We start from the raw sequence: 26,371 nt of genomic DNA, 5'->3' as shown, positions 1-26,371 counted from the left end.
ATCCACTTATTTTATATAAAAAAGTACTTTACTAAATATTTTGATTTTCACAAAGGAGTCAAATGGTTTTTAATGATGATGGTGACCAGTGTTGGTTTAGTTTCTGTAATTTAATTACTTTTTCCTTAAAGTAAAGTAAGGGATTACTCTTATTTTTCCAGTAATTTAACTACAGTTCCTTGTAATGAGCTCCTGGCTGATGTAATTGAACTAAATACTGTGTATGGACTGTTGCACAATTATATACAATACAATACACAGGTTTCGTGTTTAAAACATTACAGAGTGTGCATCCTAGAGGCAGAAAGCCAGATTGGTGAGCTGGTTCGCTACTGCAACAACCTTAAGTATTGAAGTTTTCTTTATTGTTTGTATATAACTGCTGACTAAATAAAACGTGATTTCAGTTGTATCTGTCTGTCTTTAATTTTGCAGTGTTACTGTGATACATGTATGAATTATAATGTTAGGCTAGTAATGTAATAACCGCATCTACTGGTATGTTAACATCAGGCACCCAGCGTCAACTCCTTGGCATTTTGACTTACAGACATCGCTACTAGCCTACAACACGAGACACATCTCTTCTTTCTGCCTCTCCGTTGCATGAGTGATGACGTCGCGAGAAATCCATGTATTGTGGATTTAACATCAAAATTTAAAGTCTCAGCTTAAAATGCATGTTTTTTATGTATCCTTCTCACTTTAAATACTTTGGTGAGTTGATAAGAATAATGGTAACACTCTTGTAAGTGTACCCAATTTGTAACAATACTTAAATTTAAAAACTACTTTAATATGTATTAATAAGCAGTTATTATGAGTATATTGAGGCAAAAGCACCTGAAGAGAGTGAAATCTGGAGCTACAAAAATGTACAGTATGTTGAAAATAATGTGTTTTTTAACCATAAACCACGCAAACACATTGTATTATACCAAATACACAAAATAACATATATTTTTAGAAATCAAATAGGTGCTCTTTAATAGCTAGTTAATAGTGAAAATTGGACCTTAAACAATTGACCAGAATAATTTTTGAACTTTTATATGATTTATTCGAGCTTTTTTTTGTTTTATTTACTATAAAAGGTAATAAGTAATTAAATACTTTTTGGAGAGTGTAATTTGTACAGTACTCTAATTACATGATTGAAGATATATTTAGTAACTAGTAATTCATTTTTTTTTTTTAAAGTAACTTACAAAACACTGGTGGTGGCGAGTAACTAAAGACAGTGTATTTTGACATTTGGGTGAACTCTCTCTTTTAAATAATAATGCTAGAGACAAAGGGAGATGCTGAATAGCAACAGGTGATCTTTGAATCTCCAAACAGATGGTGCAATAATAACTGTAAATAGTTTCTGACCGGCCTCTGTTGGCCTATAGATCTTAAAATAGTAGTTCAGATGAGATCAAGCGTGGTTAGAAGTTAATAGTTGACTTACCAGGGGTCAATGAGCGCTTCCATGACCGCAGTGAATAGCAGAACAACACACGAGCAGCTAAACGCCGCGCCGCTCTGTTTCTCCTTCTCAACTGAGAAACGAGTCTCCAGCTCCGGGTCCGTAAAACGCAGGGACAGACGATTAGTGTACTTGCCTTTAAGCCTGCAATGCACATGGAAACACACACAAGCATGTTTTATTAAAGCACCTTAAAATCAAAATTCTGTCATTATCTATTGTTAGATATATATTTGTTGTATTTGCATTAAAATTGCACAACTGGTCAGTTAACATTGCCTATTTAGCCCTTCCTGGTACTGTAGATGTCAACATACCATCTCCGTTCTGTATTATTTGCAATTATAAAATAAATAGCAGATACATTTTTTCAACTTTATTCTTCAAAGACACAATGAAAATGAAGTAGTAATTGTAAAAATTGTTCCTATCGTGACATATATCAGAGTTAAACTGCTTCTGAAATGAGAATAAAAGGTAGGGCAAGTGAGAATTGATTGGCTATCCCTTTAGGTAGAAAACTGACTTACTTTGCTGGTGCTTAGATTTTACCCACGTTCCCACACACTACTTACGCTTGTACTGTCTCTCTCTCCAGCAAAGCTTCATTTAGGAGTTTATTGAGCTCCTGTTCATTCTCCTGAGCATCAATCACCCGCTCAGCCAGATCACGCAGACGCAAGCGACGCCGAGGGTTAGGAAACGAAGGGTTCACCACCTGGGTTCATATCAAATTTATAACATCTTTTTACAATGTTGCATTGTTTTAAACAATTGTTTTACACAAAAAATAGAAAACAGCAAAAAAGCACAATAATTTAATACATAAAAAGATTGTAATTTAGTAAAATTAGAAAATTTCCAGTAATACCATAAACATAAATGCAACATTCACTGAAACTTTGAAGTAATACTATGAAATGTAAAATACAACTGTAGGATACTACACACGAATGTGAAATAAAGTGGTATGGAAAACTATTCCTGAATAAAAAGAAATTTATTGAGTTTGTTCAGAATTTTTTATATTTTTACTAAATTCTTCAAAAACTGTGAATCTTTGAGACCTTAGGTATGGTCCCAAACATGCATCATTACTGCAATAGTCAGGCACCCAGACACATGATCTTTCAAACACTAGATGGTGCTAAAATAAAGCCATTTGCAATTTGGCCAAGGAAAAAGATTAACATTTTCCCTCTGTCTTCAAATTGTATCTCAGATTTCATTTCTGCCCATAATTTTCTTTTTCTTTTATAAAACAAATGTTTATATGTATCATGTAGGTATCATGAGAAAAACTTTTCAGACCAAACAACTGTCAACTGGCAGCGTATAGTTCACTTTCTCTCATTATTAACTTAAAATATGCAGCTTAGCTGGCTAAATCATGGATAAACGTAACCAGCTGGACATAAACTAATGCAAATAGATGTAATAATCATGGCATTTGGGTTGGGTTTATCTGCGTGTACTACTAATATTATTGTCTTGTCAGCCTTGACGACAAAGTTAGGTTCGTGTTTTGTTTGTCTGCTAATGCAGCATCTAGTCAGCAAATAAATGACTTCATCCACCTTATTTTCGAATGCGGAATTAAGTGATGTGACATTTGCCTTTTCTGTGATTTAAAACAGTTGATATGAAGCAGCGGACGCAATTCAGAACAAATACAGACAATAGATTTTTGCCGATAATAGATTGTTCCACCAATGAACTATCATTGCTGATTAATTGGCAAAACCAATTGACTTAAAGGTCCTAAAATAACTACAGCCTACTCCTGGATTATTATAAACCCTGTCTGGAAACTGCCCCTTAATTAATCTGAAACCATGTTACATGCAAAATGATGGTGTTAATACCCGTGTGTCCAGTTCCTCTGGCTCTTCTGGTGTCGTGCATGCCGTGTGGACGCTTCCGTTACACTCTTTAGTGTTGATCAGTAATGGAGAATTGCCATTAGATGATGTCACTGAAAGCTTCTGGAAAGAAACATTGGGGACGGAGTATGATGGGAGAAAACCGACAAACTGAAATACCAGCAAAAACAACAGGAAATAACACTCACTACTCCATTGATGCCATTCTTGCCCAGAGGTCCTTTGGGCACCACCACCAAGTAAGTCTCAATGCCCCTCTCCTTCAGATACTCGCAACGGTCCCCACCATTTCCTGGCTCAACATCAAACTCTCCGTGCAGACACTCAAGGGTATTCTGGGAGATGTGAACTCGCCTGCAAGACACATAAAATTTAGCCTTTATAGCAGGGGTCACCAATCCTGCTCCTGAGCGTTTACAAAGAGTATAGAAGAACAAGAGGGGAAACTCTGATTTGTTTTTGGCAACAGCCACTAGGTGGCGCTTCAGTAGCGCGACCGCCATTTTGGAATGAAAATTCTCACAGCCAATTCATTCTCAATTCATTCTCAGCGAATCTCACAGCCAAATCAGAAGCGCAATAGTACGTTTCTTAAATTAAAATTTTGTTCACTTGCTACACCTACACGAAACGCTGTATTGTCTTGTATGTATGTGTTGATTTGTTGTTGTTATCAGTTGTGGAATCCAATCATTAAATAGATACACATTTGAGGTAATTTTTTTCTTGCTTTATTATGTAATTCTATTTTATGCTACTTTACACATACAACTCCACTAGGTATTAAAGGTGCTCTAAGCGAATTGAAGCGTTTTAGACCATAAAACATTTTTTGTTACATACCGGAAACATCTCCTCACTATCTGCTTGCTGCCTGTCCGCTGATCAAACTGTAAAAAAACGCGATCTCTGTAGACAGCCCAGGCTTCACAAACGGCAATATCAACAAATGGCCAAACCTAGCAGCACAAAACGAAACAAAGTATTCCAGCCAATAAACGACAAGAAGGATTTGGGGGTGGGGGTTGGGCGCGTTCATGAAAGCACGGAAGGGAGGGGGAGGAGTTAGCTACGCTCTGTCTGTTTGAAAACAGTTCAAACATCAACAGGAAGTGACGTCGCACATTATTCGCTTAGAGCGCCTTTAAATATATTTTGTACATATTAATGTCTGTTATCCTATAATTGCCACTTTTGGACAATGGCTGTTTTTTTTTTACGTAATCCATTTTGAGCAATTCTAATGTATGTTTGTGTATATGTGTATGTATATGGAGCCAAAATATTATGTGTGGATGAGTTTATGTCGGTATGTTTGTATGTAAAATTAGCCTATATGAAAGTGGAAGACTTGTCTAAATATCTGAAAATAAGCTGTAAAAAGGGATTAATGATCACTGGTCTGATTGTATGTTATAGACCCTTTTACAGTTGGTAAACATTGTGACGTATTTGTGTGGGCGGGGCTTAGCTGGAGGCAGAAAGAGCCGCAGAGGCTATGTTGACAAGCTTAAACGAGCATGTTTTAGGAGGGATTTATTAAACATGGATGCAGAATTAGTTTCGGATCTGTCCGAATATGTACAGTCACTGATTCTGCGGGACCGTGACAGGTATTTTTGTAAATTAACTCTTGCGATTTTAACCAGGTTTTAGATATTTCATAGATAACATATGAATTACTTTCAGGTGGTTCTCTTTCATCATCTCGTGTTCGAGATCCACCTATGGGAAGGGCATCCGTACCTGACCTCTACAGAAGCATCCAATTGCACCAAGTCTGGCTAGACAGACAGAAGCGCGCAGCCAATGCCAGGTAAGACCACACCCTCTTACCTGCTAGCATATAAGACCACTGCGCGCTGCTCCTCCTCAGTTGACATTCGCTTCTCGCGATCTCTGCACGGATTCAGTTCGGTTGGATTTTTCGCTGTTCACTTTGTGTCTCCAGGAGGAATTATCGTCAGATCAGCCTCCGCCTGACGTGACAGTCGTTAATCTAACCAGGTTAGCTGTCTCTGTTTTTTAGCATCATCGAGCCGCCCACGCTCGTGTTTTTCTTTCACCTTTCCCTTATCCACGGCTGCCCGCCACGGATTTCTCCGAATTTTTCGCTGGTATGTCGCTTTCTAAAACTGCCGCTACTCCCGGGAAGTCTTCATCACGGGCCTGCCCGGCCGCGTGTGGAGCTTTGATCGCTGCTAAGGATTCGCACGAGTTTTGCGTGGTATGTTTGGGTCTCAAACACGCAGAGGAAGCCTTGCAAAACCCGGATAACTGCAGCCATTGCCTTGCGCTGCCAAAAAAGCTTTTGCGGCGTCGCCTTAAAGTTGCTGCGACCCAGTGTGGCGACGATGGGCTTTCGGATTCGGATGAGGGGCTTGGTGGAGGGGATGCGCAACCGGAGACATCCAGGGGCGCGACTTCCCTCAGCTGGGCCGACATGCCCAATCCCGCATTTCCAGAGGATAACATCTTCGAGGAAATTGCGGCGTTAGCCGGCGAACCGGTCGATTCCGGTGACGCTGACGACGCGGACCTTCTTGGGACCTCAGAGGACGAGGAGGCCATCCCGCCCTCATGTGCTTCCCAGGTCAACCCCCCCGCGGCTTTGCCTCAGTCCATTCTCCTCGACGTATGCGAGCGCGCGGCCGCGCGGCTCAAAATCGAGTGGCCGGCTCCACAGAGCGCCAACGATCAGGAGAGGGACATTTATGACGGGAAAGTGCTGGGACCCCCTCCCGGCCCGAGGAAACAACTCTTTCCAGTTCTTCCTGCGTGCGCTAAGCACATGAGGCATTATTGGAAGGACCCGCTCGACCTTAAACATGGTCTCGCCGGCCTCGAGGTAAAGGACATGGCGGCTCTCGGCTTGGGCGACCCGCCCGCGGTCGAGCCGTCGATCGCTAGACACCTCAACCCCGTCCAGGGTGGGCTGCTCGCCCCCCCGAAGCCGGTCTTACCTAACAAGATGGACCGTTTTTCTGCCTCGGTTCTACAGGCCTCATATAAGTCCTCGGCTTTGGCAGTAAGGGCTCTTAATGTTTCCTCGCTCCTTTCCGCCTACCAGGCGGAGAATTTGGACGACTTGGGAGCTCAGCTGGACAAAGGGGCACCATCGCCGACTTTGTGGAAAGAGATCCTGACGGTAAACGACCTGGTTCTCCGTAACGCTCGGCAGGCAGTCCAGGCTTGCGGCCGTTCGATGGCGCTTTCTGTGGCGGGGGAGCGTGCGCTCTGGCTCAACCTGTCGGGCCTTCCCGACAGCGAGAAGAGACGAATCGCTGGTGCCCCGGTTGAGCCTGGCCAGGCTCTTTTCGGTCCCGCTGTGGCTTTGATGCAGCAACGGTGTGACGATAAAAAGAAAGAGGACGAGGCTTTCAAGCTCTGCCTTCCCAGGAAGGCAAACCCACGTCAGGTGCCCCCTGTTCGTGTGTCTAACCCCCCGGCCACGGGTCGTAACCCGCATCACAGCAAGGAGAGACCCCGACACAAACCCTCTCCACGGCAGGTTAACCCACCGCCTGCTAAACCCTGGGGGAAACCACCCCCCGCCGCGGCTGCGGCTGGGAAACCCCCTAACCCGACCCCCAATATCCCGAAACGTAAGCGGCCGGCCTGATGTTCGACTGTTGGGGACGCAGGGTCCTTGTTCACAGGCCACAAGCCCATTGGACTCTCTTTTCTCCCCAGAGCTCCCGTCCAAGAGACAGAGGTTTTCTCACGGAGGGGTCGACCACCCCCCTCAAGAGGCTGCCCAGCCCGTGTGTTCGGTGGATGTGTTTTGTCCCCCCACGTTCAGGGGGTTGGTTGTGAGGAAATGTACACCAAGCATTTACACGGTTCCCCTCACTCAACAAATAAAGGCTTCGGCCCAAGTGTTTCCCAACACAAAACATACAAAAAACACACAAAACACAATAAAACAAACGAATCAAATGAATTCGTTTCAGAGAGAGCACATCTCTCTGCAGAGAATAACCCCCTCTCTGAACCCACGCATGTCGCCCCTTGTTTGTCCACTAGAGGGCGCCATTGTATCACAGATGAGTCTACCGAGCGCTCACGAGTTCAGCTGCGCGCCCTCCACGCTGGCGGGCACTCTAGCGAGTTACGAGCCAGCCTGGCGGGCGGTAGCAGCGCCCGAATGGGTTATGCGAACAGTTACGCAGGGCTACAGACTACAGTTTGTCAGGAAACCCCCGCTTTTCAACGGCATTCTCTTCTCTCACACGGAAGAGAATTCCGCTCACATTCTGAAAGAGGAAATCTCCTCTCTTCTCATAAAGGGAGCGATTCAGGCGGTGCCCCCCGATCTGATAAATCAGGGTTTTTATTCTCGTTATTTCCTGGTTCCAAAGAAGGACGGCTCTCTCCGCCCTATCTTAGACCTCCGAGTGTTGAACAAACATTTAAGGAAATACAATTTCAGAATGTTAACCCACGGTTCTCTGGCCCGAGCCATAAAACAGAACGACTGGTTCACCTCAGTCGATCTGAAGGATGCTTTTTTCCACATAAGCGTTTATCCGCCTCACAGGAAGTTTCTGCGTTTCGCATATCAGAACATATGTTACGAATTCACAGTTCTTCCTTTCGGTCTCTCTCTCAGCCCTCGGACGTTCTGTCTGTGCACGGAGGCGGCTCTCGCCCCTCTAAGAATGTCAGGTCTACGGATTTTGACATACATAGACGATTGGCTCATCATAGCCGAGTCGAAAGAGAAAGTGCTGCGGGAAACCCACCGTGTGCTCTCTCATATCACGTCCCTGGGTTTCAGAGTGAATGTGAACAAAAGCAATTTCACACCCAGTCAGAGTGTGATTTTTCTGGGGTTGGAACTGAACTCAGTCTCCATGCGAGCGCATCTTTCTCAGGAGCGCATCCGCGCTTTAATGAACTGTGTGTCACAGTTCAGAGAGGGGGAGAGAGTGCAGTATCGTTCATGCCTCAGACTACAGGGTCTTATGGCTTCAGCTATTCAGGTTTTGCCCCTGGGTCTCCTGAGAATGAGACCGTTCATGAAATGGGTTTTATCACTACATTTCAGCCCGTTACGCGATCTCTGTCGCGTGGTAACGGTGACGCGCATCTGTTCGGCAGCTCTGCGTCACTGGAGGAACGCAGACTTTTACGCACAAGGCACCCCCTTGGGGACAGTTATGTTGCGGAAAGTCGTGACGACAGATGCGTCCTTAACGGGCTGGGGTGCAACCCAGGAGGGCAGAACGGTGAACGGGCTGTGGCCGAGCAGTCTCCATTCAGCACACATAAATTATTTAGAGCTCCTCACCATATGGAAAGCTCTGAATCATTTTCTGCCGCGCCTGCGGGGACATCATGTTCTCGTACGCTGCGACAATACCACAGCGGTGGCATACATCAATCGCCAGGGCGGTATGCGCTCCTCAAAACTTCACAATCTAGCTCACAAGCTGTTAGTGTGGAGCAAGGGGTTTTTTCTGTCACTACGCGCAACGCATGTTCCGGGCATTCTGAACAGAGGCGCGGATCTTCTGTCAAGGGGAAACCCTCTTTACGGAGACTGGCGTCTCCACCCGCAAGTGGTGGACGCGATATGGAGGCGATTCGGACGGGCAACCGTAGATCTGTTCGCCTCGCACGAAAATGCCCATTGTCCTATGTTCTTCTCGCTAAAGGACTTGGACGCGCCCCTCGGGGTGGACGCACTGGCCCACCCATGGCCCAAGGTGTTGCTGTATGCTTTCCCCCCTCTGTGCCTCATAATTCCCACGCTGGCCAGAGTGAGGGAGGAGAGCTTGTCTCTCCTTCTGATAGCGCCCAGATGGCCCAAAGCCCCGTGGTTGGCAGAAATAATTCCTCTGCTATATGCCCAGCCGTGGCCCCTCCCCCTCCGCACAGACCTGTTGTCTCAAGCGAACGGGGAAATTTATCACCCACACCCGGACAGGGTGGCTCTCTGGGTTTGGCCCGTGAGAGGACAAACTTAAACGCGCTGGGGTTACACCCGCGCGTAATTGCTACTATTCAAAATGCCAGAGCCGTTTCTACACGGTCCTTATATGGTTGTAAGTGGCAAGTGTTTGAAGGGTGGTGTAATGAGCACGATCTCATATCTTATCAGTGCTCAGTCCCTGAGATTTTGCGTTTCTTACAAAACCTTATGGATAAAGGCAGGTCTTTTTCCACAATTAAGGTTTACCTGGCGGCTATTTCTGCTTGTCACGTAGGGTTTGATGGCTCTACTGTCGGGCAGCACCCTTTAATCTGCAGATTTATGAAGGGTGCCCGTCGCTCTTTGCCAGTCATCAGGAAGTTTGTCCCTGAATGGGACCTCTCCATGGTGCTGGACGCCCTGTCTCAATACCCCTTTGAGCCCCTGGGTGTTATTTCCTTGAAGCTGCTGTCTTTTAAGGTAGCTCTGCTCTTGGCTCTAACATCAGCAAAACGTGTTAGCGAACTGCATGCATTTTCTGTACACCCTTCATGCACTAAATTCTCTCTGAATGGAGAAAAGGTTTTTCTTAAACCTAACCCGGCATTTATGCCTAAGTGCTTCCCTGCGTTCACATCGGAGGTGCTGGAGCTGTCCGCTTTTCACCCTCCACCTTTTTCCTCTACGGAGGATCAGAGGCTTAATGCTCTATGTCCTGTTCGTGCATTACAGACGTATATCGACAGGACTAGGGTTTTCCGGAAGAGTGACCAGCTCTTTATCTCATGGACGCCGCCTCACAGAGGGAATCCCGTGTCTAAGCAACGTCTTTCACATTGGCTTGTGGACGCGATTGCCTTGGCATACGAATCGAAGGGAGTGCAACCACCTGGGAATATCAGAGCTCATTCTACGAGGGGCGTGGCCACCTCTTGGGCTTTGTTTAGGGGAGTGTCACTGCAGGACATCTGTTCTGCTGCGAGCTGGGCTTCTCCCCACACATTCGTGCGTTATTATCGGTTGGATGTTACTAAAACCTCAGTAGCACATTCCGTTTTGGGTGTAGGGTCAACATAGCCCTTCACTGCTGCACACCTTTTTCCTACTGTTGTCTTTATAGTAGGAACAAGCGCATACGGCTTTTGAGCTCGTTCATGTTACCAAGCATGCATTCACATCTCTGCCCTACTTTGTTTTTTGCATTTATGGGTTTCCCCAGGGTGTGCTTTTTACATAATGTCTGCCCTGCATGCGCACCACAGCCACTTGTGTGTGTGCGTGGGGCACATTTTTATGGGACGTGTCGGGCACCGCCCCCCCCCCCCCTCCGGGGGTGACCGTTCCGTTTTTATACTGGCTGTCATACCTCACTGCGAGTGTGTTGGGCAATCGGGGAGCTGTCCATGTCTCTCCCATAGGTGGATCTCGAACACGAGATGATGAAAGAGAACAATAGGTTACTTTCGTAACCCCGGTTCTCTGAAACATCGAGTGGAGAGATCCACCAGCTTTGCCCCGCTTGCCGCACGAGAAGCGAATACACTTACTGAGGAGGAGCAGCGCGCAGTGGTCTTATATGCTAGCAGGTAAGAGGGTGTGGTCTTACCTGGCATTGGCTGCGCGCTTCTGTCTGTCTAGCCAGACTTGGTGCAATTGGATGCTTCTGTAGAGGTCAGGTACGGATGCCCTTCCCATAGGTGGATCTCTCCACTCGATGTTTCAGAGAACCGGGGTTACGAAAGTAACCTATTGATTTGGGTAATTTTGTCTAGGCTTACTGTCTTATGTAACTTATCACTGGGCTAACTATGATTAGCAATGTGGATTATTTTAAGAGACTATTCAAACGATGGCATACACATCTATCGCTGTATGTTTGTTTAACATTTAAGCTAAACAATAGCGCGGTTGGCGACTTTTCACCAATAAAACAGAAACTTGCTGATTTGTACTAGATAAAACCAACACAACAGTACATATGCATAGATAATTTTACCTGATATGAAGTGTGCACTGCAAACACGAGTATTATTTATGATCGTCTCCGTCTAGTTTCTGCGCCGTATTGCATTCAACCACAATTGTCTTCTTGATATCTGTGAAGAAATGTCTGCCGGGATCCGGTAAAACTTTATTTTTGAACCAAAAGTGCTGTTCCTTCTAATCTGGCAGCCAAAAACACAACGAGATGACATTTTAAAGTCAAAAACTCAAACTTTTAGCGCGCCGGCTATGAGTTCCTACTTATTTTTTGCCTCCAGCTAGAGCGGTGACGTCACAGTGACGTGGGCTGTAAAAGGGTCTATTCTGTGTTATTATCATTCAGTTTAATCTTTTAATGTACAAAGTAGCTGATATTGCCATTACTTCTAGTTGACTACCGAGTCGCTCTCATTCCAAAATGGCGGATTCGTGGGGCTGCTGCTGGGCGCTGGTGTTGCAATGGAACGTTCTATTGAGTTTCCTCTCTTGTCAATATAAGTTCTTTGGCGTTTAGCTCCAACCCTAATCAAACACACCTGATGCAGCTAATTAAGGTCTTTAGGTGTGTTTGATTAGGGTTAGAGCCATGGCCATAGCCAGCTATGAGGTCACCGAGGTCCGGACCTCTGTAATTTTTTCATATTAAAAATAAAATTTGAAGTTCTCTGAATTACTAATTAGTTTTTCAAAACGAATCCGCATATAAAATTAAGTTTGGACAGTTTACTGTATAGTTTAGTGTAAAATGATGAAGATTGGCTTAAGCTGCGACGGCGCGGGTACAGAATTTGTAGTGTTGCCAGATCCCATTGTTAAAAATCCTCTTTAGACGTAGTGTTTTAGCAATTTATGTGACACTTTGACATAATCTATAAAGTGATTGTTAGGTGTAGTTAAGTATTAGCGATTTCTCTGATTTATTTCTGAAATACAAGGTTTGGACGAACTTTGTTTTTTAAGGCCAATTATTTTCGCTTGTTTGTCGTACTAATATCTGGCAACATGGAAACTGAAAGTTATCAAATAAGACATAGGAATGAATAGGTTATTTGCATTTTGTGCAATAATGAAAGATCAGATTAATATCCGTTTAGCCAAGACTCATTTATGTGGTTGAATGTAAATGAAATAGACTTGTTAAAACTATCTATAGCTATCTGATCAGAGAAGTGACCAAGTCTAAGGCCCTATAATGACTGCTGGAATTTTAAAAAAGTTTCATTGTTAAATAATGTGAAATAAAATGAGTAAAAAGGAAATGTAACTTCAATGGTGAATTCCTAGATTATACGGATTTAACACATAAGTATTTGATGCACTGATTTGATATACTACGATATAATATGTGCCAAAAGCATGTCATTTTTGATGGCAGGTATCATTAGCGGCTTTTGCATTTTAGCTCATGATGGCCAAATAACTGAGAGAAGTTTTTATAAATATGTTGATAGAGTGCAGATGCAGACAAACAGTGCCATCAGCAGCCATAAATGATTCTTTATAAATTTTCCTAACAACATCAAAAACCATAAGGCCGGTGACACACTGGATGCGTGGCGTGAGCGTCTCAGCTGCGTGGCGTGTCCGTTTTTAATTCGGCTTCCATGTTAACAGGTTAGAGCTTGCAGACTGCCTGCATGAGCCGCGCGGAAAACGTGTGCTTCCTAGAAATAGAACCGACGCCTATTTTTCACGCTACACGCAAGCGTCTTGGAAGCGTTTCCAGCCAAAATATATGTCACCTATAGCAACAGCAGCGCGTCAGCGCTGAGTCAGGCATGCTTCTGGTATGTACAGACACAGAAAACGCGACGCAGCCGCCACGCAACTGACACGCAACAGATACGCCACGCATCCAGTGTGTCACCGGCCTAACACTTGTAAAAGTGTGGGCCATTACCCTGGAATTCCCCCTGCTTCCATCTTATTGGCCACCGTCACGTCAGTTGACCACACATCGTATTGCCAGCGCTTTTGGCCAAGCACCCCGCCCAAGACTGTCCCAGAATGTACGCCAACACGCATGTCAACATCCGTCTGTGTCTTCTCCCGAACGTATCTGAAATCCAGACAAATGTGTCAAACCTTGCAACAATCAAGCAGATCAATACAAATGCAAAATTACTGTCAAGAACAGTTACTAATTTCCATGAAAGTCCTTGTGGCAGTTCATTAATAGATTTAAACAATTGGAATTAGCAGCGCTTACGAAATTGCCTCAACCATGGCTAAGCCCATCATTATGGAGCTGGCCGCATGGTCATCACGGTAATCTGGAAGGCCACAAATACAGTAATAGCAGTCGCCCAGGATCTTTATCCTCAATTGGTGGTATTTCTGAAGAGAAAAGAAATGCTCAGACTAATCTGACAGAAATAGTATGCTAAAAATAAAACACAAAATAAGGATTTAATTTCATTATATGTGTGGAGAAAAAGCATGTATATAGATGTGGTCACTCACAGCAGCCAGCTTGTCAAAGCGAGCAAACAATTCGTTGAGCAACTTAACCAATTCCTGTGCGCTACAGGACGAGGAGAGTTGCGTGAACCCCACGATGTCTGCGAACAAAATACTGCAAGAAAAACACAAAAAAAATGTATCATATGCCAATGATACTAGATACAAATAAATGATTTTAGTAAATGGGAAACAAAAAGAAGTACATAAGCGTCAGAAGAGGTCAGGAGCTTTTCAGTTTTCCATTTACTTTATATATGAAGTTTGCAAATGTTTATGTATAATAAACATTTGTCTGTTCAAATTAAATCGATTCATATGAACTGTTTTACACCACCTTTAGGGCCTTTTTGGCATTTGCATGTTTTACAAATTACAGCTCAGATATTCTTGCAAAAAAGCATTTTGGTATGAATCAACATTCGCATACAGAAGATATAAACATTTAAAGCGAACAGTTTAGCATGTGTGCTTAAAAAGTCTAGATTTGTATGATATTATCCTACACTACACAGGGAATAATATGGATTTTTTTCCAGAAAACTTCTTGCATAAAATAGATTCAAGCACTTTTAATGATCTTTATCTATGTACGTATATTTTCAAAAACTTCCCAGGGCCTTGAATTTTTTCCCCCAGATTCACAAACTTTCAAGAATTTCAAGGACCCGTGGGAACCCTGACAAAAGTGTTATCTTTTCATGGCAAAGAAAGTCATTGAAAGTTTCACTTCTACCTGCTGTTCATTTTCTAAAGTTGTTCATTACCTGACATTCTCGTGCCGATACATGTACATGGTGTTGAACTGTTGCATCTCTTTCTGACTGGGTTCTTTCTTCATGTCCTGAAGCATCTCGTCTGCGATGTGCTTTGGCAGGATGGAAAGCAGGAGGCGCTCCTATGCACGGAGAAACAACAAATAAATTGTAACCATCTTTGTTTCACCTATATGTAGCCTAAAAGTATGGGATGACCGCCCTGAAAATGTCCCGCATGTCTTAATTAGTTAGTAAACACATTTCAATTATGTTTTTGTTGTTATTTATTATTATTATTTCTGTAACATTCCTTTAAGTTTCAACTGCACAATAAACAAATTATAACAAAACACTGAACATGCGCTGGGCAGCCATTTGCATGTTCAAGACAAAGCAGGAAATGTTGAATAAACAGCAACAGAAAAAATGTATCTAACAGGAGCTCCCGCTAAACATCCGTCACCAATACATTCTTGGAGAGTGTGTTTTCTGTCAAGACGGCTGCCTAAACAAAGACAAGGAACCGAGCAACTGTGGACCTCATAAAATGTGAACTTCTTGTCAAAGTAATGAATGAAAAGACCATTCTCGAAGGGGCCAGTAGTCTTATTTATAAACCTGAACATAGGATCCCTACTAAAAGTTTACATGTGCCCAAAAGCCAACAATGGCGTACGCTAAAAAATATTCTGACTTATAAAACCATGCGTATGCACACCTGCAGGTACACAATCATTTTTAACCATAAATAGTCAATGCAAATCACCTCCTGAATGCTGATCTACATAATAATGAGATTGGCATCCAATTGTTTGTTCGTAAGCTGGTATGCGGGTGCCAAAATATACATGTCATTGGAGTAATATTCCAGCAGTGCAATCACACAGCATTACACACAGGGGTCACTGCAGCATTTAAATGTTTATAGCAGTTAGACTGACCGTAAACACCTTGCCAAAATCACTGCATAAATTAGTGGTATCACTGAAAAAAATGTTTTCTGCTCCTTTAGTGCACACGCTTGATATATGCACGCTCTTTTCTATCACCACAAGCGTTTTCCTCTGCTCTGCTAAGAGCAGAAATATAAAAACGAAACATTTTATTTTAAAAACATAAATAATTAATACCTAACAGAACAGACTTACACTTAGAGATCTTCTTATTTAAAACACTTATTTACATAGAATACTAATACTAGCCTATCTCTCTTTCGTGTCCTACCCAAAATCAGGTCTGCTGTTCTGCAACTTCCGCCTTTGTCAGGTGGTCACCTTATGTAAGTATGGGTCAAGAACATTTTGAAATCTAATTGCAAAGTCTGTTTGCAACTGTATTTGCAATGTCTTGTATTGTTGTTGTATTAAAAGTAGTAACGACCCTCACCCTGACATATTTAAAATGCAATAGCTATTATCACCCCGGAATTTGCAATTCCACTTCCTCTGGTGTTGCGTTTGGAGCGTGCCAGTAAACGAAATCGCAATTTTCCTTTGCATTTCCAATGCCTTGCACAGAAACCTTTGGGATTATTCCATGGGCGCCGGAACCAAATTTTTTAAGACAAGTGATATCAGACCAACTTACTTTAACCATCTATAATTCAGTGCATAAGTGTGTTCACTTTTCAGAAGTCTGTCAGTCATATCCAATTTTTCTGAGGAGGACCCACCCACATTTCTTTTGCCTCCGATGCCCATGGAATATACATTGGGGCGTGCTTGTATTTGAAGGTGACATCACTCCTGGCTATGTTTACATGCACCAATTTTTGTCAATTCAACAGAAGGTCCCTGGTTCAATCCCAAGCTGGTTTAGGAGGTCTTTCTGTGTGGACTTTGCATGTTCTCCCTGGGTGAGTATGGGTTTACTCTGGGTACACCAGTTTCCTCCCACAGTCCAGGTTACACAGTTCAGAGTCAAATTGCCCTTTACTTGTGTGAATTAACTTTGTTTGTCGAATGTTGCTTTTCCGAATGCATGTTATAAACAACTCAAATAGTGATTTTAAATTGATCAGGACTTCCTGCTAATCAAAGAGCCATAAAACATGAAAGAGCTGTGCATGATATTGCCTTTGCGAAATAGCATAGTTATATTATAATAGGTAGCAAATAAGCAATGTTATGGTCAAGCCCACTGCACTGAACGAGCAATCATTATTTTAGTTCAAACGACACCACGTTTGAACTAATGCTGATGCAAAAAAGTCACAGTGACAGCACGTTGATTTTTGAATCTGGAAAAATAAGTGGATTAAGCTCTTAGAGAGAAATAATATGAATATGGATTGTATGCATCAATGTTAGGCAACTTACAAAGGAGAATGCTGTTAAGGTAAGACAATTTTTATTTTCACTACTTGCTTACTGATTTAATAGCAATGTGCTGTGTAATATGTGCCAACCTGGTCCAGCTATCAAAAAATAGGTGTTTGGATAGCTTTTAGCTTTCTTAAAATTATATCCTATTCTATATCCTATATCCCAGCATATTGCTTGGCTTACAGTACCGCAGCATATGGCATCGTAACCCTTGTATCGGGATACGAACTGTATCGTCAGATTCTTGCCGATACACAGCCCTATCAGACAGGCATTAGTAGTATGAATTGCAATTAATCGTCCCAGCACTAATAAAAAATAGATAATATGTAATTTTTTAAAATATGTGCTCTACTCTAAGTGAAGCAAATGCAAGGAGAACTGCAATTTCATTTACATTTTGGCAGGCTTCACATGTGACACCATAGAAGTGAAATAGCAAATATATCATTATTGCGCATATGCAATAATAGCATATGCTATTGTGATTTAGGTATGACAACCCATAGTCACAACCCGTATGACATGGGAAATACAATTGCAAACTGACTTTGCTTTTCCATCTGAAATTTTGCAGACATTGTACATTCATAGAAACGATAACTCACAACTCACAACTCGCATTTGAATTTAAAATTATGTTTCATTTTGTAATTTGTTTTTTAAATTTGTCCTGTAAATCCCCCTATATGTAACACCCTAAGCTTGATTTAGAGTTCTGCGTAGGACCTACGTCATAGCCTATGCGCTGTAGGCTACATGCAGTTTTCATTAAAGCAGAATTAAACCCTAGACATTTTAGCTGGTTATCACGAGTAATTTATTTCCATTTTGCATTTTACATAAGAAAAAAGGAATTTGCATGATTTCGATTAATAGATTGATAGTGTGTTGAAACGGCATTTTCGTAACGCTCTTTGATGGACTCAATTAAGCAGAATGCACTGTAAGAAACTGAGTCATTAGCTCCACCCACTAACCACTGATCGATGCAGCCTTCAGGCTTGTTCAACTTCATGTGGCACCGCAAGAACCAACAGCCGGATGATGTCTAAGTTCCGCGAGAGCGATTTTAAAGTAAACTCCTCCGTATGATTTCGCGAATTCCTCTCGCGGGACTTTGACATCATCCGGCTGTCGATTCTTGCGGTGCGGCATGAAGTTGAACAACCCTAATAACTCCTTTACTGCTCAACCTGCTCTCAAATCAACTCAAGTCAACTTGAAGTTAGCCAGCAGACGAACCCAACCAAAGAGTAATTCCGCTTTTACAGTCTCTGAAGGGGAAATTACCAAATCCCTCGATAAAATATGACTAGAACCTGTGCAGTATGTGGATGTAAGGACAACAAATGCAGCCCACCAGGACTTTGTTTTTATTGTTTACCTCAACGCGACCCTCAGTTAACAAACCACTAACAGATTACTCAAAAATTTGAATATGCAGGCAGCACTTTCGTCAGGAAGACTTCAGGTACTGTTTTTCAGCCCAGTTTACCCGCGGACTCAGGTAATGTAAAATGGTCAAAATATCTTAAACATAATTTGGCTTAGTTGTTGGCTTGTTTTGTGTAACTACGATAAACAAACTATGTAAAAGTTATTATCATGTCGTTGTAATTATGAACAAGAGCAAACCAAGCTAACGTTAGCTCATCCTGAGTAGCTGTCAATCAAAGAACATGATCATCTACTGTCAATCATCTCACCTCAACCTGCCCCCATTCAAAACGTTCAGAATATGTAGTCGTGCATTTTTTTTCAGTGATTTGACAACGCGTCCAATCACCATTAATGTATAAGTTAAAAGCTTAAGATTTTTTATATGGAGTTAGTACATTTGATGGCAGCACAATCAACTTCATATATGTGATGAAATATAGTGTTGGAGCATAATGTTGTTTTACGGTGGAGTTCCGCTTTAACACTTCTGCGTCGCTGTTTGCGTCGACGTGCAATTCCACATTGCTAGTGGGCACTGTCCACGGGCACGTATCAGTATGAAGGCAAAAGCCAAAGAAGCAGCAGCTTGTTGTTGGAGAAGCATCAGCAGTGATTAAGGAAAATTGACCGTGCCTTTGTGGCAGCTTGAGTTGTTAAATTTAGCTCCTGAACATCTTTGTTTTTACCTTATGCAAGCGGAAATGTGTAAGAGAAAATGCGACGCCGATTTTTTTATTTAACTGACGCAAGGGACCTAGCAGACCAGTCAAAGCGCCTGCGGTCTGCGTAGAACTGATATGTTGTTACATTTTTGAAAAGGTAGGCATCAGTCTACGCCGTAGATATATACGTAGCCTAGAGTTTTCAATCGACGCAGAAGTACTTTAACAGTTGTTATTTAAAACTTTTACATATTTTCACCCGATTGTTTTGTAATTTGCCAAATATTTTATTTTTTAAACATTCTTTTAATTAATCTGTGCAGAGATGCAAAAAGTTGATGAGATTTAATCTGGGCCTACTTATGACATCCGCCGGGAAAACCAAGAACATTTTCCTGAACAAAGATCTCACAAAACTGCTTGAAGGGAACAGTTTCTTTTCCATGTTGTTTAATTTTTGGAACATAACAACATGCTCGTCCTTTTAATAAATATCCAGTAGCCTTCAGGTTATGCCACATCCTGACAAAGCTATTGTGCCAAAATGGTGGTATGGGGGGAGGGACGGTCTCATTCTAGAATTTCCCTGAAAGGGAAGTGTATGAGTTTTATATTTCAAAAACTTCAATGAGCTTTTCAAATGCAAATACAGCCCTTCTTATTTCCCTTTTTGGAAAAAAACATACAGATATAAATTAAGGTACTGGTCAAATATGCTCCTTGAGGCCACAATAACAAGCAGGAACTAATATGGCAGATGGCAAACAGATAGCACCTGTCCTCTATCCCCTGTGTTACTTTCAATGTTATGCAACAGTATTGAAGGCATTAACATGATATGACTCTAACACGACAAGCAGGACAACACGAGCACACACACAAACACACACACACACCCACATCTTTTCTCTCTCTTTTCCTCCAACACTCCTACACACACTCACATGTGAGGAGAAGAGGCTGCTAGTGACAACATATCAGGTCAGTACATTTACCCAAGAGTGTGACAATACAGAGAAGATAAAGGTTGGAAAGGATCAAGAGGAGTGAGTCGCTAGTGTGATTACAGCTGACATCGTCTCAGGAGGATGGTCACCATGGTAACCCGCTGTAGCCGGATGCTCCTTGATTGGCTGGCAGACCCCGTCTCCCGGCGGCCCCTGCTTCTCCATTAGTATTCAGGGAGTTTCTGTGCACATGGTCTTATCTGGGTTTTGGCACTCACATGCATACACACCTATATGCCTGGTTAACTTCTGACTTCTAACAACTGGTAGATCAAAAACCGATTGGTGATTCTGCACACGCACATACACAAAGACACGCACAGTAAACGTGACAACAGGGGCGCACGCACACCACATACACTGCGTTTTAAACAGGCACGTCGGTGTTTCCGGCTACAAATACTTTTTAATGTAAGGCTGCACAGCATCATACAAACAAAGCCAATTACAGCATATTGATGCTTAATGTATGATGGAGCAGCATTTTACACCTATGAGAGCTGGATTCCCCAGAAACACTGTAAATGCTGTGGCTCAGCTTGACAAACGTGGATCGAAAGATTAATTCCCTTCTCTGTTTCTTCATACAATGCCAGATGGAGAAGTGTTCAGTAAAACCTGTTTGAAAACAGTCATTATGTGCTACTGCATTCTGTATGGTGCAGAAAAACTAAGTGTAACAGAAGTATGCTGTCTCATTCCCTCAATTCAATTAAGTAATGGGTCTCGCAAAAACATAAATTCACTTTACTTTGAGGCCACATAGACTGAACTAAAATTGTTAAGTTTACCAAACTTGGACTTTGTATAGTGCACTAAAACAAATAAGTTCACTTGGTGTTTATAATAGGGCTGGCGCGGTAACCGCAATCCTGTATTACCGCGCTGCTTTGAAGCTTAACCGCATGGATGACAAGTAACCGCAACAACCATGCTTTTCACGTTAAATTCATATATAGCTATGCCCTTCTTGTTTTTCACATCATACATGTAAAATAAAGGCCAAATAGATTGTCAAGAGTTAAGAGAGTAACTTGTTTTCGTTAATTGGCATTTTCTATTCATATTTCGTTATATCATACATGTGTGAAAGAAGTGAAACTAACGCCGCATTCAGACAGCCAGCGATGTTATCGCTGTGTGTCGCCCGTCTCTTTCAATGACGCCCCATTCAGACAGCCAACGACAAGCAGTAGCAGAGCGATGCAATCTCATTCATTTCAATGGAAACCTGGCGACATCCGGCGACACGAGCGAAAGTGACCATTGGCGACCGTATGGGCGTGTCCAGCGACACGATAAAGTTAAGAAAAGTTTAACTTTATGCAAATGTTGAGCGACTTTCGGGAGCGACTACTAGGGCTGACACCTTTTTTTCCGATATTCGAATATGCATTCGAACATGACGTGAAATATCCGTATTCGAACTATAAATAAACCATCCGGTTTTTTAAATGCCATGTGTAGCTCATTTTTTACAGTAACACCTCGTAATAGGAAGGAGGCTGAGAGTGAGACCGACGACGGCAACTGTGCGCAAGAGAGGAAATCAAATTTGACTAACATGAACCTAATGTGCATGTGAAGATAGAATTATAGTTTGTATATAAAATGACATATTGTTTATAGTGTTAAATATTATAGCAGAATAAAAAGCTTGTGTTAAAACGTTCGCATTATGAAATTACCATGTATGAAGATAATTTCATATTTTTTACAACGCAATGAAAACTTTATATTAAACAGCAACAGCATTTGTCTTGTAAACGGATTTGAAATTATCATGTGCTGACTATTGCTCGTCACATTGACGGCAAGTGAGATCTGCTTAAAGCGGTAAGTTTAATTTAATCTCAAGTATCAAAGGGTTTGTGCTCTATATCATTGAAAACGGGCAAGCAAACAGCACGCGCAGGGTTAATGTACTTGTGAATGACGGCTCACAAACGCGCGGGATAGGCTTTATATGTGTGCTTGTTGTCAATGACAGTTCTGGTCACAAACACGCTCAAGCGCGGGATATGTGTGCTTGTCAATGACGGGCATTAAATCCACGGAATTCCGCGGAGTTTTCTGCCGAAATCTGCGGGCGCCAATTCCGTTTGCGTCTGCCTATATACTCCTGCTGCTATTTAAGTTGTCACGTTATTGTTTGTAACTGTTCTGAATCATGTTTTTATATATATATTTATATATATATAATTGTAATTCATAATAACAATAAATTGATAACCTGCTGTTTCAAACATTAAGTAAAAAAGTAATCCAGACAACCCTGTTTATGACTGTCACTGTTAATAATTTTGTGATTGAATCTCCATAACGGTGGGTTTTTGATGCGCGTGGGGGTGGGGGCGGCGCCTAGATATTCGAATATATTCGGATACATTGCATGATATTCGAAATCCGTTCGAATTTGATTTTTCTCAAAAGTGACAGCCCTAGCGACTACCAATGAGAACAAAGCAGTGGAGTTCACGTCATCCTTCTCTCATCAAGTACTGGCGTGGATGGTACTCATTTGTTTATGACAAGCAGATTTAGAAACGCCTCATTGAAAGAGACGGGCGACACACAGCGATAACAACGCTGGCTGTCTGAACGAGGAGTGAGGCGTTTCAAAATCTGCTTGTCATAAACAAATGAGTACATTTACAGGTACGGTCTATTTTTTTTATTTTTAAGACACTGCTGTGTTCTGTATTTACCGATGCTCTGTACATTTCACTTAAAAAAATTCTTGTTAAGAAATTGTTCTTCAATTTTTTTTTTCAAAAAAATATATTTATATAATAGTATAGTTTGTTAATCTTTTTTCATAAGAGGAAAGACATGTAGCCTACCTGCTTCTACATCGGTGCACCTCGTTGTTCCGGATTTAAATAATTATTTTACTTTAGAAAATGAAGGCCGTAAAACCGCATAGCGCGCTAGTGAACCACGCAAAATCACCGCAAGGGAAATTCCTTTAGCGCGACAGCTTATAAAGACTTAACCTAAATCATCATTTAACTTTTTATAATGAAAGGTATTCTGTACTGTATTCAATCAATAAATTAACTTAAAGGGATAGTTCACGCAAAAATGAAAAATCTGTCATCATTTACTCACCTTCATGTTGGTACAATCCTGTATAAATTTCTTTGTTCTGATGAACACAAAGGAAGATATTTTGAGAAATGTTTGTAACCAAACCGTTTGTGGACCGTATTTACTTTCATAGTATTCTATTTTCCTACTATAGAGGTGAATGGGGTCCACGAAGGGTTTGGTTACAAACATTTCTCAAAATATCTTCCTTCATGTTGATCAAAACATAGAAATGTATGTGGGTTTGTAACAACATGAGAGTGAGTAAATGATGACAAAATTTTCATTTTTGGATGAACTATCCCTTTTATTCTCCACGGAAGCACACAACCAACGGCACTAGGGATGTGATGAAACACATAGGGCCCGTCCCAATACCTCCCCTTCCCCTACACTTTTGCCATAACCCTCACTTTTCCGCATGCACGTGTAGGGGTAGGGCGTCCCATTACTTTAGGGAGCCAGATGGAGTGCTATTTTCCCCCTAGAATCAACCCTCAAAATGTAGTCAGGACCGGTGCATGCTTAAAACTAAGTGGGAGATAAAACTACCCAGGATACCTTGCGAGCCCAGCAAGCTTGTCAAACAACTATATTTTCAGAAATAAGCACATAAAAAAATCTGGAAATTGTAGGAATATGTTAGTTTTAACACAAGTTTTTTTGCGTTTGTGAAGTTTTGAACACTAATGTTAGAAAATATTTCACTTAGCTATCTGACGATGTCATCTGGCTGCTTCGAGGGAGTCTGCCCATCATATATACATCTGATCTGGGAAGTTTTGTCAATATTCAGGATGTGTGTTCGTATAACCCGGGCTTATCGAGAGTTCAATCATATGAATAATAATGCTGTGCACGTAGGTGAGCACGTTCGCTACGCTACTTTCCATATAGTGTTATCCCATTTCATAGGGAAAGATCTGACCCCCACTTCCCTTGTTTAGGGAACTATACTGTCGAGGGAACTCAAAACCAAATGGTGGATTTAAGGGGGTAGAAATGGGACGGGGCCATACACAAGATTGGGTTCACGAGAACAAGATTATTTTTTTCCACTTTTTAACAAATCCTCAATTATAAAATAAATGAATTGGCAACTGAAATCACATTACTTTGAAATGTTTAGACTAATCCAGGACTGTCCCTAACAATTATTTTGCTAATTGATAAATAAATAGACTCAAGTGAGCAATAACTTTTAAAATGACATAAAAATGATGATGCAATAATATTTTGTTCAAATAAAGTATCAAAACAAGTAAACACATTACAGTAAATAGCCAACACTATGTATTATAACAAATGCCTGCAGGGGGCGCTAACGGACCAGATAATGTTACTTTTACTTTAGATGCTTACTTTTAGCCAAACAACGTTTAAATCCATTTAAATCTTTAATATTTGTCCAATTCTTTACAATAGAAATGATACAACCACTGTTATTCTTGAGCAAGAACATGCAGAGATAAAATCATGTACACTTAGAGTGAGGGTTTAATCTGATAAAACGCTTCACATCTGACAGTGATAAACAGACAATAACAACGCGTCTCAGAAGAATATTATTGGAAACCCAAACAAAAAAGCACATTCAGTAACTCAGTAACTCTATGCCGATATTAGGACAGTGGCCGTTTCTCAAACGGAAAGCTGCAGCCTTCGAAGGTCACTTATGCTGGCTGCTTTATTTCAGTTAAAGGCAGGGTGCGTCATTTTTGAAAAACACTTTGAAAAAGGGAATAGGGCCAACTACCAAATCACACTTGTAGCCAATCAGCAGTAAGGGGCGTGTCTACTAACTGACACTGTTGCCTGGCTTGGGGCGGGTCTATCAAAAGAAGGTCCAGATTCTATTTGAGTAGTGGCGTGTTTGTTTAGATGATTTTAAATGTCAACACTGGCACCTAAACCGCACTGTTCACATGTATCTTCATTATAGTGGAGAGAAATTCAATAAGTTGAATGTGGTGCAAAGCATACCAAAGGCAACACTGATCACCTGAACGGTGACTTCACAAAAACTATAGTTTACAACAAAAAAAAACCATCAATGAGGCTGTTTACACTTGGCATTAACATGCGTTCTCGTCGATCGGATCACAACAGTGGACGACATTAATGCCAGGTGTAAACGGCAGGGTTTCCCGCAGCATATTTCAGTTAAGGTGGCCCGCCTAAGCTTGGAAACCCTACCACCTTAACTAGCTCGTCAAAAAAAAAAAATAATAATTCGCTGCACAGAAGGCCGTCAAGGGCATCTTCGAGAATAGCGCGTATGCGCATCACACCGCATGCGGGGACGCACGCCACACGGCTGAAATGAGAAAGACATGGTCCGGACCGTCACTGTCTGGAAGATAACTAGCCAGTTGATAAAACATCTCGGAGAATAGCGCAGACACGCTTCACAACGCGAGCGTGCACGCGCACCACACGGCCGAAACGAGATAAAACGTGGTCCGTCATGTCTGGAGGATAGCCAGTTGATAAAGCGTGTGTGCGTGAGAACTGTAAGTGGACTTATGTTTTTTTTTTTTTTTAAGCCAGCCTGTTATTGTATTAGTCTATAGTTCTTCTAATTTTAAAGTAAGTTATCTGGTGAATTTGTTGTTTGAGCAATCTGCTAGGGTTTCATGTGCCTGTTGATTAGATATAATTGTTGAGCGCTCTTGCTCACTTTATTTATGTGCATTATTTACATGCTACAGTAGTTACACTCCTTTAAGATAATGTAATTAATAGTGGGAAATAATCAGTTTTCAAAATTTTTGCGCTATCTATCATCGTTCTACAACATCTGCTTTAGTTTGTGTTTATTAACCCTTTAGTTTCACTTCATCACGCAGCTATTCCCATTAGAGGTATCACTTAAAATCATTTAAATTCATTAATAATCTAGTATGTGTTAATTTTTTGTCATAGTTTCTTCAAAATTAAGTTTTATTTGAGTGCTTTAAAAATAAATATTTTATTTATTTTATTTTATTAAAATATTAAAATTTTCATCATGAAGCATACGCCCTGCCCCTTTGATTGCCACGCCCTTGACCCCGCCCACCCGCCCAACCCTACCACCTTAACTAACAAATTTTCTGTGGGAAACCCTGAACGGTGTTCAAAACGTTTTGAGCTCGTCCACTTTCAAGCACTTTCAACCACATTCAGAGGTAGTCGAAAACCCTTTCGATTGGATTGCTTTTGTAGTGTAAACGCACATGTGGTTGAATGTGTTTGAACAACGTCAGCTGATCTCGACGTAGTTTAATTTTGCAAGCGTGTGAAATTTGCACAATCTTATTTCATCAATTGCACTGAAATATCAGAGAAAGCGCTAACATATACATGTACAAAACACTGTGCAGCATGTTAA

General features: G+C 41.7%; 1 protein-coding gene across 2 annotated transcripts in view; it reads right to left on the bottom strand.

The window, feature by feature from the left end:
- adcy3a (adenylate cyclase 3a) overlaps positions 1 to 26,371 on the bottom strand; it is a 54,046-nt gene that overhangs the window by 18,789 nt on the left and 8,886 nt on the right. For both annotated transcript variants that reach the window (XM_065246403.2, XM_065246404.2), the window contains exons 3-10: positions 14,482 to 14,612; positions 13,718 to 13,829; positions 13,464 to 13,591; positions 13,155 to 13,313; positions 3,543 to 3,708; positions 3,337 to 3,456; positions 2,047 to 2,189; positions 1,454 to 1,615 (exon numbers count right to left, since the gene is read on the bottom strand). In XM_065246403.2, coding sequence (XP_065102475.2) covers positions 1,454 to 1,615; positions 2,047 to 2,189; positions 3,337 to 3,456; positions 3,543 to 3,708; positions 13,155 to 13,313; positions 13,464 to 13,591; positions 13,718 to 13,829; positions 14,482 to 14,612 — 1,121 coding nt within the window. The remainder of the gene's footprint in view (positions 1 to 1,453; positions 1,616 to 2,046; positions 2,190 to 3,336; positions 3,457 to 3,542; positions 3,709 to 13,154; positions 13,314 to 13,463; positions 13,592 to 13,717; positions 13,830 to 14,481; positions 14,613 to 26,371) is intronic.

The sequence above is a fragment of the Paramisgurnus dabryanus genome, chromosome 13, assembly GCF_030506205.2.
Source record: "Paramisgurnus dabryanus chromosome 13, PD_genome_1.1, whole genome shotgun sequence".
NCBI lineage: Eukaryota > Metazoa > Chordata > Actinopteri > Cypriniformes > Cobitidae > Paramisgurnus > Paramisgurnus dabryanus.
The sequence above is the reverse complement of the archived record's forward strand: the minus strand, read 5'-3'. Positions and strand labels throughout refer to the sequence as shown.